The sequence below is a fragment of the Perca fluviatilis genome, chromosome 21 (genome assembly GCF_010015445.1).
Source record: "Perca fluviatilis chromosome 21, GENO_Pfluv_1.0, whole genome shotgun sequence".
NCBI lineage: Eukaryota > Metazoa > Chordata > Actinopteri > Perciformes > Percidae > Perca > Perca fluviatilis.
Window position 1 is genome coordinate 11,009,897 of NC_053132.1, and position 18,087 is coordinate 11,027,983.

Consider the following 18,087-nt stretch of genomic DNA (forward strand, 5'->3'; position numbering starts at 1 on the left):
ATGAGTATTCAGGGGTCACACATACTATTACAATAGATTTGACTTTTAATTGACTTTATTTAAATATCGAAATAAGCTAATTTTAATAATAAATTGAATTTATATAGCGATTTTCACGAACTCAATGTCCCTTTAAACTCAAAGTCTAATTTTACACCTACAGTAGTAGTAGGTCTGAGAGAGAAAAAGCAAAGACTCACCATCATTGCATAGTGGCCCAGCATATGACGTCATGCTGCAGTCACAGGTGAAGCCTTCCCACTGCTGCAAACAAACTCCCTGATTTGAGCAAGAGTCTTCTTGACATGTAGTGCTGGGGCCTGCAATGAGAGAGGTTGTGGGGTGGGAGGGTGCAAAGGTTAGGAGAAGATAAGCAGACATACTTTTTTGATGTTGTCTGAAGCCCAGTGTTTAAACAACAGTATGCCAGTACTGTATGGTTATTTTTAGTCCACATTTCCTTGAAACATTTTGCATTTTGAAATGGCCGGGTAGACTGTTGTGCTGCAATGATGTTATGATTAGTAGTATTAGTAGAAAATAATTGTGAGACTAAGATAGTATGGATAAGCTCCCATAGATGCTATATTATAAATATAAACTGAACTGAAACTAAACTGGAATCTGATACTCGGTGAAAAGAGCCAAATGTGGAGAGCATGCAGGTGGTGAGTCTAGATGAATGGGGCAAGGACAGGAGGAGGTGTTAAACATAAGAGGGCAGAGTTATGTTTAAAGGCCTTCATCCCAATACTCTTTCTTCAGCAGTCTGTCACCATTCACTCCCTGCCTCGTGCTAAAACCACACAGGAGAATGTCAACGCTCTAAACTTAGTTCTCATTTGTTGAAATTCTAACACGAGGCATGGAGGAAAGCGTGTGAAATGACTCACAAATGGAGTATTGAAGTTTAGGTTGGGAGTCAGTAGGAGGAGTTAGAGAGCATGCTGCTAGGCAACACGGGTGGTGGAGCTGTGGTCAACTCAAGTCAAGTGGTGGTGATGTCACTACTGTGATGAAATCACTATGGTGGCTAGGAGAGGACAGGTCATATCTGACCTTTGACTCTGGATCACTGGGATCCACACGACACTAGACACCACTGGGTAGTTTCAGTACACGCACGCACGCACGCACACACGCACACACACACGCACACGCACACGCACACGCACACGCACACACACACATTTTCCCACCCTCGTACACGTGTCTCACATGCTCACACAAAGCGATATACCTTGCAAGTCAGCTTTCATCAATGTAACTTTTGTCAGCCAAACAAAAAAGCAAACAAGCAAATTAAGTTAGATGGTTAGTCAATGCACATAGATGCCTGTGAACTGCTGAAAGAGTGGAACAGAGAGAAAAAACACAATGTGCAGAAAGATCGAGGAGATGACAAGAAGGAGAGCAACATTTACATCTAATAGACCAATGCTGGGTTAGTGGGTTATCCTAATAAAAGAAAGCATGAGTTAAATGAAAACTGAAAGAAAAAACAGAAGGGACATGGGACCAGGACAGATCTACTGGTTTGATTTCTGTGTGTTTGCACCTCACCTTCACAGCCTCTCTCTACTTGTCCCATGGTTGCCAGTGCATCAGCCAAAAGGTCAGGGAGCCGGCCATTTAGATCAACTGTTGCTAGGCAACCCTGGAATCCCTCGCGGGAGTGGACCAGCTTAGGCAGGTCTCGGTACATCTCTTTGGAGACGCCCCCGATGTACAGGTCACCTGGAGGAGCAACATAATGAATGGCAGCTTCATGAAGCAATCACAAGACTGTATCAGTGTCAGGGCTGCAAGTAATGATTTTCATTATTGATTGATATAGCCATTATTTTTGTGTGTTTATAAAAGGTTACAAAATAGTGAAAAGAGTCTTTGAATTGATTGTTTTGTCCAACCAACAGCCCAAAAAAAACCAAGAAATGAAATGTACAACAACCTGTATAACCTGTATAACAGAGAAAAGCTAAAAAGGTTTTTTTAGGCCTTTATTTGTGACAGGACAGCTTAGACATGAAACAGGAGAGAGAGGGGGAATGACATGCAGTAAAGGACCGCAGGTCGGAACCAAACTTGCAGCTGCTGCGTGGAGGACTGAGCCTCTATATATGGGCGTGCGTCTGAACCAAATCTGGCTACCAGCACCTCTTAAGTTCACTTACCAAGAAAAACTCTGGAACATAACCCCCCATTTTTACACTTCAGATTTTGTATGGATTAAACAAACTAAATATAACCTGTTAAATTAGTGAGCTTTAGCACTTATCACTGCTTGTATTTTTGTGCATACCCTTTAGGTCGAGGTTCTTGGCACCCATGGTGGTCTGCGTAGTGACTTTGGTGTCAATCTTGACTGTGTGGAGATTGTTAGTGTCTCTGGATATGTGCACGTTGTGCCAGTGGTTGTCGTTTAGGGGACTGTTAGAGTTGCCCTTGATCAGGTGTGCTCCATTTCCCAGGTCAGAGATGTAGTGTAGGTAGCTATAAAGGGAACAAGGAAAGGAGGGGTTCAAAAAATTGGGCAAAATTAATCGTATTCATGAAAGAAATGCTTAACTTGTGCATTTTTCATATTTGATATTTCAGGCTCAAGAATTTTTTTTTTCATTCATAAAGGACACTGTTAACTGTAAATCCCAGACAAAATTGAACATGCACATGCATTTCTGCAAGACAGATATTACCATAAACACATATTTGAAGTGCATATTCATTAATTTCCCCTTGCAAGACATTGCACTGACTCATGTAATGTAAATACCACACACTGCTTTGCCCAGCTCACCCTTTAACCAGCTCTACCACTATGAAGTCATTGCCATCCCCCCTGTTGAAGAGAACAAGGCCGTCGGGCGACGTCGTCTTGAACTGCATGAAGAGATGCATGGAGTAGTAGGCCTGCAGCGTGGGCAGTGTGACAAAACTGGAGCGCGAGCGGAAGGTGACGGGGTCAGCCACAATGCTCTTATAGCCAATAACAGCGTTGAGCTCGCAGTAGTCGATGTCACCGTTCTTGCACAGGTCGATGTAGGGCATGCCGTTCAGCGTCAGCCCCTGAAGATGGCCGATGAAATTGGAGGGCACGGCAGGCATGAAGCGTTTCTCCGTCACAATACCCGTCTCCACATTGTGGAACTCCAACTGGGTGTGGTCGCCCGCCATCTGACCTGGTGGCGGGGTAAGCTCAGAGGTGAGGGCTACGGAAAGTTGGGTTTCAAGTGGAACTGTTCAATACTAAAACAAATACTAATCCTATTGCACATTTCAACACTTGAACTAACAGTAACAGACTGCTAGTAATAGATGTAACAGGCCCTAATACTATAACTAATACTATACTAGTGTAGTGGCGTACAGTTATGTTCACAGTCATAATTCAAAATGATTATTTTCACTTACACAGGTACAGATGTTCTCTAAAAAAGAAATAAAACCCTTAATGTTGGTCTTACAGCATTAATAAAAAAGAATCAACCAGCAATTTATCATATGAAACATTTTCACCCAGAATACAATCAGATGTCTACACACAGACTCCAGATGAAGCAAAGTGAAGACATTTAGTCATTTTATGGTAAAAATAAACAAACTTAAAGGGGTAAAAGTAATGCTGCTGTGGTTACCTTCAACAGGCTGCAGGTCGTCTACGGTGAGTTTGAGGCCCTTGCCACGCCGGACTACCCTCACCGTGTGCCACTCATTATCATTGAGGCCCGACCCCGCAAAGATGGTCTCTGGGCCTTTACCTACACATAGCCCAGACCACCATTAACATAATGCACAGAGAGGTGGAGAGAGACAGATAGAGAGAGACAGAGAAGAAAGAAATCCAGAGACAGCAAAAAAGATAAGAAAAAGAAGCCAGGCAGATTTAATTCAAATGTAAGGACAGAAAATGAGGGAATGGAGGGAAATAGCAGAGGGAAGGGGGAACCATATATATCCTGGGGAGACAAACACCTCCGTGTCAACACACTCTCCACATAGATAGACAGACAGGTCACTTTGCAGATGCGCCAGTGAGACGGATGATGTGACACAGACAGAAAGATTAGCATAAATGGATGCCATGGGTTCCTAAAATGGAGACTGTGAGTCACAACAGGCCCACGCTACAATCCATCTGTGGACAGATCACACAGCCATGATGACCACGTACTTCCCACACATGCACAGACAACACATTCGCACCCCCTTGACTCCTAAACCACCCCACACATATATTAGTCTATGTCTACATGCAGGAGCTTTTCTTTATTTTGCACAAGAGCGCAATACTGCAACGATCCTCATGGTGGCACTAGACACAGTGGAACATCCGAGAGCTCTCCAAGGTGCTGATGTGCAGCAGAATGAAAGAAGCTGAGCTGTCCCCTCATGATGTCTCTCTCTCTCTCTGCCCATCTACCAGCTCATATCTTCACAAAGTTGACTGCACACATTTGACAGACTGACTGTTCCCAAAACCTCTGTGTCCCCTTACTCCTACTCACTACAAGCACCCCACCATCCTTGACAAAACACCTACCATCCCCCAACACACACATATGCACACACACTCCCTTTCCCCCTCCAAGCCCTGTTGGTTTGAGTGAGTCTGCTTACAGTGACCTATAGGAGCTAATGATGGGGGAGGTGAGAAGTAAACTGACCCAAACGAATTCTGCTGCAGAAAATGTCAAGCATGCCTACATCACTCATTGAGGCACGCAGGCAGGCTCACCCACACACACACACACACACACACACACACGCACACACACACACACACACGCACACACACACACACGCACAAACACAGGTAGAGAAAGAGGCATGCGGACAAGCAAACATAATACGAAAAATGGATCAAAATGGATATGGCAGTGTGAAATGCATGTGTGTGTGTGTGTGTGTGTGTGTGTGTGTGTGTGTGTGTGTGTGTGTGTGCGTGTATGTTTTCAAAGCTAAAAGAGTGTGTTATGCATTCAGAGAGGACACAGGGTTCCCCTGAGGAGACTCAGCTGTGCTCTGGGCATGAGCATCTCATCCTGTTACCATGGATCACTGCCTAACACTGAGTGAAGGAGAGAATATGTGCATGTATGTTTGAGTTTATAAGTGTGTGTATACTCAAAAAGTGAGCAGACTGCGGTGAGAGTGAGGCAGTGATCTGTGTCAGCTTGGGAACAGAGAGAGGCACAAATACACTCCAAAAACCACACAGACAAAGTCATACACACACAAACAGCTATTTTGGGTCAGTGCTAACAGTGCATTCAGCAGCATGGTGAGCTTGGTTTAAAGTTGAGCTACTAGCGATCGCTGTGGTGGTCAGCAGACAGTCTGTGCTCTGTGCCGTTAAACCAAAAGACAACAAGGCGAGACAAATCATACAGAAAGACAAAAGGGACTGTTTGTTGCAATGGAAATACAGTTCAAATCAAACGGCACAAGCTAGTGGAGATTATAAGAGCAGGATAATGAAAACAAAATGACCAAAAGCGTTTCATATTTCATTAGCTCCAAATAACAAATGGCTTTTCTGCCGGATAAGCCTCAAATCTCTCCCATGCCGAGGCTTTTATTTGACTGCTGAGTGGACTATTTCAGCGGCGCTTGGCTGTTAAATACATTTTTTTTTTCTTGAATATCAGATGTATAATTTATTGTATGCACACGGTGTGCCAGAAAAGTGGCTGACTACTGAAATGTTCATTGAGACAACCGGTCTAAAATTGGCCGACAGACACACTTGATAGCAACAGCACTGTGTGGCTAGTAGGGTTTCTATGGCAACTGCAGTCGTCCATTTCACCACCTCTTTGCCGTCACAGAGCAATCGTCTCTCTCTCTCTCACTCCCGCTTTCTCTGTGGTCGTGACAGAGAGAAACTCCACGTGAGGGAATTAAACTTCATCAGGGATTCAGCTCCACTCACAGCAGTATGAACAGAAACACACACACACACACAGATGGGCAATGAAGAGAATACAGAATGCAAAGGCGCTCAAATGCAAGCACACACTAAACACGTTGATTGAACACTACCCAAAAATCCCTCATGTACAATTTAGAGAGATATAACAATCAAACAAAGAAAGCAACCAGACAGACCTTGGGATGAAGGTGCAACAGTGAGAAACAGAGGGATAACATGTCTTTTGTCTCCGGCATGAAGGAGAAGTAATTACCCTGCAGCTCTAAGTTGCATTCAGCCACCAGCTACACTTCCCAACACACCTGAACACCTCATACTCAGATTTTGTACTTCTTCTTCTCTTTCTTTTTTTTCACCCCCCTTCAACCCCCGCCGTCCTCTCTTCCGTTTATTCTTCTTTGCTAAAATGGCCGACCTGGAAAACCCTGGCCCTCAGCAAAAATTGCACTACTCCTGTGGTGTAGCTGAACATGTAGACACAAACACACATATGTGCACCTCCCCTGTCCAACACACACTCATACACACATATATGCACACAGACACATGGTACAAATATGTGCTGAATGAGGGATTACGATCACATGGACTGACGAGACAGAGTGAGTGAAAAATAGTCAGACAGACACATTACATGTAACAAAAACACACACACGGCCGCACGCACACACACGGCAGCAAGCGCGCGCGCACGCACACACACACACACACACACACACACACACACACACACACACACACACACACACACACACACACTAAGGAGGAAGAGGAAGGAGGAGGGGTTAGGTGAGATGGAGGATCACTTACTGGCTGTACAGTTTATCCTGATACAGTCTGGAGGGAGAGCAGAGCAGAGGGTTAATGCTGCACACATACACATACTCTCCACGCCCCGGGGACGCACACATCGACACACCCTGCACGCATATACAAACACACACACACATACACTGCTGAGAAAACACACACACTCTCCTTTGTCACAGGACCTCAAGCTGGACTGTGTATTTTCTTACAACAGTGTGTTGCAAATTCAATTTCTGAGACTTAGATTTTTAGCCAATACAGAGTCAAATCTGGATCAAGATTGGTGGATTTTTACATTGAACAATTACATGTTAAGGAGAGTGGTGTGTCCCAGCATGAGCAGTGTGCTTATTGGCTGCTCTGGCCTGAGCGACAGTTTCAGTCACCAATCAAAAGCACCAGGAGACTGAGATGGGTCATGTGTGTCAGTTTGCCTGATGACATCGAACACATCCCATAATTTTTGTCGCCCATCCAGAGCACAAATCTCCGTAAATGGTCGGAAGATTTAGCCCCATTATTATACATTGTTGTTGTTGTTTTTTAGCCATGATGCCTTGGTGTGTCGTGTGGCGTCAACCACAGAAAAGACGCGGCTGCAGACAACCAGAGACCAACACATGCACCCCTCTGTTAGTCTATGTGTGTGTGTGTGTGTGTGTGTTAGCATGTGAATGCACTTAAATTCATATGAAAGTGTGTGTCAAATAAAGGTCTTGAACTTAACCTTGAAAGTGTGTGACTGTGAACGAGTGAGGCTGTTTTTAGCAGTTGCAATGATGTTTGGTGTGTACTATTTGGACCGGTTTGTACAGTTTGAGTATTTGTATTGATTATTGAAGGTGTTAGGGATGCACAGGTCCACTGGGAGTGAGCAGAGAATGCAGCTTGAGGCTCGACCCTCTGTTCAACAATGCCACTAACCTTTAATTGGGTATTTTCGCGTGTGTGTATTCAAAGGTAAGATGTATATGCACAGCAAAGTCAATCAAAATGCTAAAAGGTATCTGCTAAAACCTGTGAAACCCTTGAATATATTGAGCATAAATGGTGCAGCAGAATTATCAGGAAGAGTTTACTTTCTAGGGACAATATATTATTAATCAACATTTAATGACATTCCTATGCAAGAAATAGCCAAGAGGCCAGTATCAGCTGCATTCCCCTGGCAGGTAATTAAAACAATGTTGGAGAATCTCTGTTTGTGTGTATGTGTGTACCTAGGTTGACAGTGAGTCTGACACGGCCCCCATCCAGCTCCAGACGAAGAGTGTCTGCGGAGTTACGGGATGTGGTTGCCATGAGAACGCCATAGGCCCGCTGGGAGCGAAAGCGTAGCGAGACGTCCTCCGCCGCGGTGTGCATCGCCATAGGCAACTGCACCTTCATAAACTTACTGCCGTCGTACGACAGGATAGTCGCATCTGTACAAGACACAGAGAGAGAGAGAGACAGGCAAGGAACGTATGAGAAGAAGTGAAAGACGGAGGAAGACAGAGATGATGATGGAGGAGAGTGAGGTGGGTGGACGCATAAAAAAGAGACAGAAAAGATTGACAAGGAGAAAACACATGAGGTGGGAAGAGACAAAGGCAATTTGACGTTGAGTGAATCAGATTTAAACATGACAAAGTATGTTGCAGCATGGCTACACTCCCTTATTCCCCCACCACGTCATGTTGAAACTCAAAAACCTGCTTCGTACAAAATTACCCCATCACTTTCCACCCTTAATTCATCATCACTCCCTCACTGAAGAGGATGTAAAAATAGCCGCAGCTGGTTGGCCAGCCCTATTATCCGGTTGAATCAGAATGCATGGCAGTGAGTGTGTTAGCCACCGTCGCTGACATCTCCAGACCCTGGAGTCATAATGTAACAAGCTCAGGTGATCCCGCTTTAATGTCTTTTGCATACTCATTTACATATTCATAATCTTCTCTCCCTGCTACCTGCTGCGGCCAATCCCCAACCGCTAAACTGTTTACCTCCGAGAACCCTGTTTTTTATTGGCCAATTACATATGCAGCTAAACACACTCTCCATGTCTCTATGCCTTTATCTCTCTTGCGCCTTCCCTTTTTATATCTCTCTATTCCATTCCTCTTTCGCTTTCGCTCCCTTTCGCTCTCCCTTTTTCCGTGGGAGACGGTTGGAGCCAAGGCAGAAACAAGAGAACAGGAAGAGAGGGAGGCCTCATGAATACTGATGAGCTGAGAAGGAGGGAAAGAGACAGATAGTGTGCGTATGTGCGTGCATGTCAGAATAAGCGAGTGAATTTAAGTGTGAACAGAGGAGGGTTTAGAAAAGTGAGAGCAGGGGGAGAGAAAATAAGGACAGAGCAAGACGGGGGGAGGGGGGGGGGGAAGCTCTTGGCTGAAATGCAAATGAACCCTCATTAACTTGACACACACACACACACACACACACACACACACACACACACACACACACACACACACACACACACACACACACACACACATATTTCTGATAAGGGAGACAGCTGACTAAATTTTCCTCACCACAGCACCTGACTCACTACCAGGCAAATAGAGGAGGTAGGGTTGGTAAGTATGGAAGCCCATTTATGCCCACTTTATTTTGGATAAGATGTTGCAAACAAAAATGCAAGATAATATTTTACATTCTTCAAATTATATTTTTTCATGTTTCTTACGATATTTGTTAATGATCCCATGAAAAGACAGAAACCAACAATACCTTGTTAACTTTACTACCCTGTATGTTGCACTCATTTATGATTTCTTATTCGATCATTGAAATTTATTAGCTCATCATAAGTGACTTGTCATTATCACTGACCTAGTATTTCGTAAATTTGACTCAAATAATTTTGACTCATCACAAGGATTTTTATTTGTCCAATCCTTAAACGTGAATTGTTTGAGATCAATATAAACTTAAATAAAAAATATGGATGTGTTAAGGTCAACTGTAGATTGACTTAGGGTTATCCAAAAGTATTTAGAAATGGAGATTTGAATAAACTCTGAAAAAGTTGGTTGGAAGAGTACAGAAATATTAGCATATAATATAACACATATATATTAGGGTTGAAGATAACATTTTGGTAATTCCTAACATTTCATCTATTTTTCTTTTCTTTTTTCGAGTTTTCTTTTACTGGCAGGAGTGGGCTTCCATAGTGAAAGCAGGGTGCTAATATGGCAACGGTGCCTAAACGACCAGTATCTACCAGACCGAACAGCAACGCGGATTTCGGTGCCACTAAAATGCCTGCACTTCCGATGCTCCGAAACGGACGTTACAGGTAACGGAAGCATCGCCGCACGTGGCACTAGTGAACACTTTTGGATTAAACACGGTTAAAATGCTGACACATAACGTTAAACGGTGTAAAGCTGTATTTCACTGTAGAGGATTCCAACACCGGCACATAACAGTCAGCAGCTGCCGTTGTCGGAATAACAACACCGACGGTGTGTTCACTTGAAACTGGTGGCGTAAGCCTCATGGTGCATTCAAAGTTATTGTAAAATACCCTTTTCCCATCTGGTGGTTGTTTTTGTCATTTAACAGCAATTTACTGGTGAAATAAGTTATTCTTATAAGTTGTTGTTATTATATTATGAATACATAATTTCATTTTGACCATATAGCCATAGCAATAAACAAGCCGTTGTTAAATGTCAGCGACATTTTGAGCTCAGTTTTTTTATACCCAACCCTAAGCAGGACAGCAAGAAAAAATGTAAGCCACCACTAGTGTAAACAGCAAGTGAGCAGGAGGAATAAGATTGTGTTAAGAGATGTGCAAATGTGTCGCTAGAAATGTGTGTAACTGCTATTTACAAAATAAAAATGAATCTTGGAGGCAGAGCGTGGCGACTATCTTTGTTCATTAATGAAGAGAGAGGGGGAACAAAGGAGAGTGAGAGAATGAGGGAGGGAAAAAAGGGAGGGAGAAACCGCAGGTAGAAGGCATAAACATGGCCAATCACTCTCTCCATCTGCTTCTCCATCTGTGCTTCCTTTAATCCACTGAACCACCAGTTAGTGACCCCTCAATGCACACAGAGAGGGATGAAGAAAGACATAGGAAAGGAAGACATTGCTAAGAGAACGAGAGAGAGAGAGAGGAGAGGGTGCATTGCTGCGATAAACATACACTGCGGATGTTTGTCCTCCGAAATAAAACATTTTCACATCACACCTTTCAGAAAGTGTGTGTGTGTGTGTGTGTGTGTGTGTGTGTGTGTGTGTGTGTGTGTGTGTGTGTGTGTGTGTGTGTGTGTGTGTGTGTGTGTATGTGTGTGTCTATATCTCCTGTTAGATTATAGTACAATCATCACTTGAGACGCGTCAGTAGTTGTGGCACAAACAACATTTCTTCTCTTCTCCTTGTCTGACTCCATCTCGCTTCTTTCAACAGGCCTGTATCAGTCCCTCTGCCAATCTTTCCTACTTTCCATTTCTCTCTCTCTCTCTCTCTCTCTCTCTCGGCCTGAATTCATACTTTTTCTCATAACTCTCTCTCTTTGTCAGATTATTCTACTCCCATCTCCCATTCCTCCTCACCTGCTGTCATATGGCGGTTCTAGCCCAGTGGTTCTACCCCCCTCTGTCACAGCTCCTGCTCCCTGCTTTCTGCACATTTCCTCCCATCGATTCCCAGTCTCTACATACATAGCAGTCCAATAGTCCTGTCTGCAGCTCTGCTTCCTCCCACCTCTTCTCTTTCATCCACTTTTAATCTTCTCCTTTCCCTGCCACCATCTTAATACTCTCACTTTCACTCAGAAAATGTGTGCTTTTAAATAAAAGATACAGCCAATAACAGAAAAGCTGCACTATTCAGCAAGCATGCTCATTTTCTCCTTGCCCTTATTTTGCATCTTCACCTATCTCTATAGAACCTCATTAACTGCAATTTTCCCAGGGTAAACTTACCTAAACTCAATCTGCAAGCCTTTTAATTTGAACAGTTTAGCCACATTTTTATCTGTCATAAATCTTTATGATGGTACGTTTTTAGCGCACATCAGAGTAAGTACTATCAAAGTGATGTAAACTCATAGGATGGACCTTTTAAAGGAAAAAAGGCATAACCTAAAGGTATAATAAAAAAAAGTTTTATCACCCAATATAAAATGATTGATGGGAATTATTTCTGACTTTTATACTTTCCACAGCATACCATCTGTCTCCTGTCGCTCACTCCTTTTGGCATTACTCACTGTTCTCAAGCCAAAAAGCAAATGACAAAGCTGTCATTATGACTGTATTTTGCATCATGACATATTATAAATGTTTCACAAAATGTTGCTGTTTGGTGACTGTAATTAGCCAGCTTACTCATCACTATTGTGAAAATGTGACATTTATGTCAAATTACTACACATGCTGCCAACGTGTTGTCTTCCTCTTCCTTTCCGCCCTCCCACCAGCTCATTCTCACCTCTCTCACAGGAGCGTCCCAGGTATCCCGTCCCAGAGCAGTCGCAGACGTAGCGATTCCAGCCCTCTCTGCAAATGCCGTTGTGCTGGCAGGGGTTGGACAGGCACTGTTTGGGCGGCTCTCTCGAGCAGGAGGGCTTCACCCCCACCGCCCTCTGGGCCTCCGCCAGCCGCCGGATGTCTTTGCTCTGCCCGTCCACAAACAGGTCTCTGATGCAGCCCACATAACCATAGTTCAACAGAGCCGTCCACACCTGAGGAAGAAGTCATCAGTGTTGAGAGTAGTTTTACATGAAGGAATTTGACCACAACTATGGATTTTTTTCATTATTGAATAATCAAGAGAATATTTCCTAGTTAGTTAGTTAGGTCTATAAAAACATTGAAGACTGTGAAAAGGGCAAGTCCCAATTTTCTAGAGCTCCAAACAATTAGTTTTTGGTTGATCGATTAATCAAATGTTGTATTATCAACCTTAGTATGTCTTTCTGTAGACACACAACGTCAGCACACACACCTCTGTAGGGAAGATGAGTCCAGCGCGGTCTTCGGGTAGTCCTCCGAGGTACAAAGTCTCATCCAGGTCCAGGATTTCACTGTCTCCTGGAGCTGTGTACGCTGTTCTCACACTGTTCACCGAGATGGTTCCTGGATTCACAGAGAGACATCAAAACAACTTCAGTAATCAACATGACCTTCAATGTGAACATCCTCATCCCAATCATCACCCCCACCACGACCATTATGACTACCATCATAATCTTTATTATCGTCATCATTCCCCCCATCTTTGTACTCCTCGTTCATCATCACCACCACCACTCATTACTTCTATAATCAGAAGCAATGGAAATACAAACTACACAGGCCATAGTCATCGTTTAGCAGTCCATGCTGGTTGAAAAGTGCTATGTCCAACATTTTGCCACCTATAAATCATTAATACATTTATTTTTAGACATTAGTACAGTTATAGTAAACAAACAAGATCCACAATGAGAAGATTGGCAGCCTCTACTGTGGTACAGTTATGAAAACTATAATTATATTCGGATGAAACACATTTCAAATACTGGTACTGTATATACGGTTTCAGTAATTTGGCTGATGTGTTCAAAGGACCGGGATAACATACATATATTCTCTGCAACTCATTCCTCCACTTTTTCACTGACAAAATCAATCTCATTTACAAATCCCTATCCCCTGTATCTGACCTTCCAGGATCTACTCCAGCACCTACCTTGGACCCTCCTCTCTCCATCCCTCCAGACCTCCCGACCCCTCCTCCACACTTCCTCCTCTCCCAGTTTAACCCAGTCACTCCTCCTGAAATCTCCAAACTCATCAGCTCTTCCAAACCCACTACCTGCTCCCTTGACCCCCCCCCTACTCCACTTCTGAAGTTCCTGCCTCCCGGTCCTATGCCCCTACCTCACTAACCTCTTCAACTCCTCACTGTCCCTTGGAACTGTCCCCTCTGCTTTCAAAAGCTGCTGTGTCACCCCAATCCTTAAAAACCTGGTCTGGATCCCTCCTCTCTCAACAACTACCGCCCAATATTCCAACCTCCCTTTCTGTCTAAAACCCTGGAACGCATAGTCGCCTCACAACTACAAACCCATCTTCTTGCCAATAACCTATTCGAACCTCTCCAATCTGGTTTGGCGCCCCCCACACAGCACAGAAACCGCTCTCCTCAAAGTCCTCAACGACCTCCTCACCTTTGCTGACAGCGGTTCCCTCAACATCCTTATCCTCCTCGACCTGAGGTGCAGCCCTGCCGACTGTGAGCCATAACATCCTGCTCACCAGACTCAAAGACCTCCGGTATCGAAGGTACTGCACTCAGCTGGCTCCACTCCTACCTTTCCAACAGATCCCATTTCATCTCTCTCCACAACCACACCTCTGCCACAGCCACAGTCACTCAAGGTGTTCCCCAAGGCTCCGACTTGGCCCCTCCTCTTCATCATCTACATCCTCCCTCTTGGTCAGATACTCCGCCACTTCAACCTGGACTTCCACTGCTATGGGCTGACAACCCCAGATCTACCTCAGCACCAAATCCCCCACAATCCTCCCCTCTCCCACATCAACTCCTGTCTGTCAGCTATTAAAACCTGGATGCAACACAACTTCCTCAAACTCAACAGCGACAAAACAGAATTCTCCTTCTGATCGGCTCCAAATCCACACTCAGCAAAACCAATCACCCCACTCTCACCATCGACGGCACCATTGTCTCCCCATCTCCCCAGGCCCGCGCAACCGCGTTGGCTATCTTTGATTATTCCACCTCTCCCTTGAGCCCCTCACATCCGTCAAGTCATTAAAACCTCCTTCTTTCACCTCCGCACATCGCCAAAATCAGACCCTCTCTCACACCCCCCGCTGCTGAAAGACTCATTCACGCCTTCATCTCCTCCCGACTGGACTACTGCAACTCACTTCTCCTCGGCATCAGCTCTACCAACATCAACCGACTCCAACTGGTCCAGAACTCAGCCGCCTGCCTCATTACCTGCTCCAAATCCTGGCACCACATCACTCCAGTCCTAAAACAACTCCACTGGCTTCCCATTTCCCACCGGATCACCTACAAAATCCTGGTCCTCACCTATAAAGCCCTCCACCATCTGGCGGCCCTCATACCTCACTGACCTCCTCTCCCTTACCAACCCCTCACGGTCCCTCAGATCCACCTCAGCCGGTCTCCTCTCCATCCAAAAGTCCAACCTGCGCTGTTTTGGGGCCAGAGCCTTCTCCAGAGCAGCTCCCAGGCTCTGGAACTCCCTCCCCAAGAGATCCGCACCTCTGAGTCCCTCACCATCTTCCAGTCCCGCCTCAAGACCCATCTCTTCACCTCAGCCTACCCATAGTCCACCTGCCCCCCTCCCTTTTTCATCTGTATCTTGTTTTGTTCTACTTGTTTTGTTTGCTCGTTTTGTTTTGTTATGTTTTTATAATCTACCCTGCCCTGTAAAGCGACTTTGAGTCCATGAAAAGCGCTATATAAATTCAATTTATTATTATTATTATTATTATTATAAGAAGAGACCACTAAAAACATTGGGTGAGTATGTTTTATGCATGTTTTATAAAGCATGGGCTTAATTGCAAATGTGGCCTTTACAACTTTAAAAAACTTTAACAGCACTACCAGTAGCATGAGAAAGAGGCTACCAATTGTTTTAATTACAGTCTTAGTGTTATGGTAAGTATACCAACACATTACAATACATTTGACAGTGCTACTGTATATTGATTGAGTTCAAACTGGTTAACACAGCACCTTTACAACCCAGTTTGAATTAAATACAGGCAGCAGACAGATGGCAGCAGACGGATGGCAGCAGACGGATGGCCTTGCTAGGCTGGGGCTTCCTATAAAATGTTGAAGTATGATCTCGCCTACTCATTATCCTCCACCTCCTCCTTATCACCTCTGTGGTCATGGTTAGCATCAGAGTTGAGAGAGCTGTGAGTATACCTGAGCGTCCGTCCCTCTGGAAGTCCACATGATACCATTCTCCGTCGTTGACCTTTCTGTCGATAGCCTTGGTCTTGGTGGTTCCTGAGCCCATGTCCAGCAGCAAGTAAAGGTGCCCATCCAGCATCTCAATGGCAAAGAAATCCACCTGAACATCAAAAAGACACAGTATTAGTGTTCTGTAAAAAGGGACGTTGATGGCTAGCAATAAAAATGCGAATTATAGCTGTGAGTTACAATGAGGTTAATTAGGCTCTGTCTAATGTCATACAATTTTAGTGGAGACTAGTATACATTTACATTTTCGAAAACTTGTGGGAAATGGGGATTTCTATCTGAGATTGTTTAGAGTCATGATTCTGGAGATCCAAATTTCAGAGACAATCAGGAATTCAGTGGTTTATAAGAAAGTATTAAAGGCATAATTTTGGACAGCCATTTTGGATTTAAAGTGAAATCACATTTAGTTCTGCTTTCAATAGATACATTTGACAATAGTAATAAAAATTGCTATTACATCTTGTACAGATATTTTTGGTTCCCAGACAATGTCTCGTAATGACATTTATGACCCCTGAACTTTTCATCTATCACCACCAAATTCAAAACTTTTATTTGTTTAATACACTGTTAATGACCAAATACCTACAAAACTAATGGCATTCCCACTAACTTCTGTGCTTTGTAATTAGAGAATGTAAGATGATTAACATGCTAAACATACTGTACCTGCTAAACATCAGCATTTAGCTCAAAGCACTGCTGTGTCTAAGTCCAGCCGGTAGACTGTTAGTCTTGTGTCTTTTAATTTTAAGCTTCCCTGTGTGTTTAAAAAAAACAATTCACCTTGAGTGTAGGAGGCGTGCGTGGGTCCTTGCGTTGCTGCTGTCTGGGTTTGCCATGGCTGAAAAGCATCAACCCATTTGGCTCTGTGGTCCTGAAGTCGAATGAGATTGATCCCGCCTTCTTCGCTGACCATTTGCTTAGTGCCACAAAAGACTCTGGGGTGTCAAAGGTCACGGGGTCCAGCGTGGCCACACTCTCGCACTTAAAAGACACTACCCCGCTTACCTGGGGAAGGTAGAAGAAAAATAAATGTTTAGGGGTTCCATCATTTAGAAAATGGGTTGTTAAGCTGATTTTCAGTGAACATCAACAACAAAAATAGTCCCTTTGTAGTCTAGGATTGAAGTAAAGCCAGATGCTTTCAGCTGTGAACTGACTACAAGACAAAAGCTTGCGGCTACCTCTCAAAAGTATAATCCCATTTACTTAAAATTCCTACAGTATATGTTTCACAGGACCTGACAGGAGGTTGTGATACAAAATTATGTATGTGTTCTGTGTATAAGAGGATAATGTGTCTGGTTCAAGTTGTGCATGATGTTCAAAGTATACCTTCATCTTTGGGTCTCCCTGTTTAGCCAGTCTAGACAGCTCCAACCGTACATCATTGTTCTTGTACACCACCTTCAGGGGACGGGGTTGAAGGGAAAAGAATGACACATTAATTCACCTTTAGAATAAATACAAATAAGCCTATTTTTTCTTCTTCTTTTGGTCAATAGATGCCCTATATCAATATTGTGGCACATAATTGTATTTTTCTTTATTTAACCTTATTATAGCGAAAAGAATAAGACACACTTTGATTAACCTTTTCAGAAGTCAAAAAAAGGAGAGAATGCTGAAAAGATAAAGAGGGAGCAAGACGCCAGACATCCATTAATCTTTCAACTCAGGAAACACAATTTTTATTCAAGTTTCTGGTATTTTTATATAACAGTGACAACCTTAAGAGCAGTGAGCCACTCCAGCCTCATCTTTAATAACTCTTATTTGTCCCTGCCACTTGCAGGTTCGCTTTTACTCTCTCTCTTCTTCCCTTTTGTTTCTCTCTTTCCTTTCCCTGACACAATACGCTCTCTGACTGAGCAGCATGAGTGTAAGGAGTGTGCTTGTGCTGAGCATTTTGATGTCCAGAGAGACGGGCACACACAGGCTCTGCTTTATTAATTCAGACCTCTTTCTATGACCTGTGAGCAACTCAGCAACATCACAAAATTTCCCCTCTGCACTGGCTTTTCACCTCTGTTTTGAATTTTTTTGTATGTCGGTGCTTTCGTGTCTGTGTGTAGGGCAATGAGAGTGATTCTTGAATATAAGTGCTGCAAGTGTGCAAAATGGTGTAAGCGTGTAGTGTGTGTGTGTGTGTGTGTGTGTGTGTGTGTGTGGAGGCGTGTGCTTGCACTGCATCAAATGCACAAAATTGTTACAGCCGTGACCGCTCATGCGCGTGATTCACTGCATACATCTTAATTTGCTCACACGGATTATCATATCATCGTATTAAATATGTAAATGTGCCAGTGGAGGGTTCACTTTGACAGCAGCAGCCTCGTTTAAACGC

At 43.8% G+C, this 18,087-nt stretch overlaps 1 protein-coding gene across 26 annotated transcripts in view; it reads right to left on the bottom strand.

Annotated features, from left to right (window-relative positions):
• nrxn1a (neurexin 1a) overlaps nucleotides 1-18,087 on the bottom strand; it is a 62,295-nt gene that overhangs the window by 13,580 nt on the left and 30,628 nt on the right. For 9 of the 26 annotated variants that reach the window (XM_039788001.1, XM_039788004.1, XM_039788000.1 and 6 more), the window contains 12 exons: nucleotides 17,076-17,147; nucleotides 16,524-16,748; nucleotides 15,678-15,825; nucleotides 12,702-12,832; nucleotides 12,186-12,438; nucleotides 7,963-8,166; nucleotides 6,743-6,769; nucleotides 3,636-3,758; nucleotides 2,798-3,179; nucleotides 2,303-2,493; nucleotides 1,564-1,737; nucleotides 201-320 (listed from right to left, as the gene is read on the bottom strand). In XM_039788001.1, the coding sequence (XP_039643935.1) occupies nucleotides 201-320; nucleotides 1,564-1,737; nucleotides 2,303-2,493; nucleotides 2,798-3,179; nucleotides 3,636-3,758; nucleotides 6,743-6,769; nucleotides 7,963-8,166; nucleotides 12,186-12,438; nucleotides 12,702-12,832; nucleotides 15,678-15,825; nucleotides 16,524-16,748; nucleotides 17,076-17,147 (2,050 nt within the window). Of the gene's footprint in view, nucleotides 1-200; nucleotides 321-1,240; nucleotides 1,268-1,563; nucleotides 1,738-2,302; nucleotides 2,494-2,797; nucleotides 3,210-3,635; nucleotides 3,759-6,742; nucleotides 6,770-7,962; nucleotides 8,167-12,185; nucleotides 12,439-12,701; nucleotides 12,833-15,677; nucleotides 15,826-16,523; nucleotides 16,749-17,075; nucleotides 17,148-18,087 lie in introns of all 26 variants that reach the window. The other 17 variants (XM_039787998.1, XM_039787992.1, XM_039787990.1 and 14 more) reach the window with 5 other exon arrangements.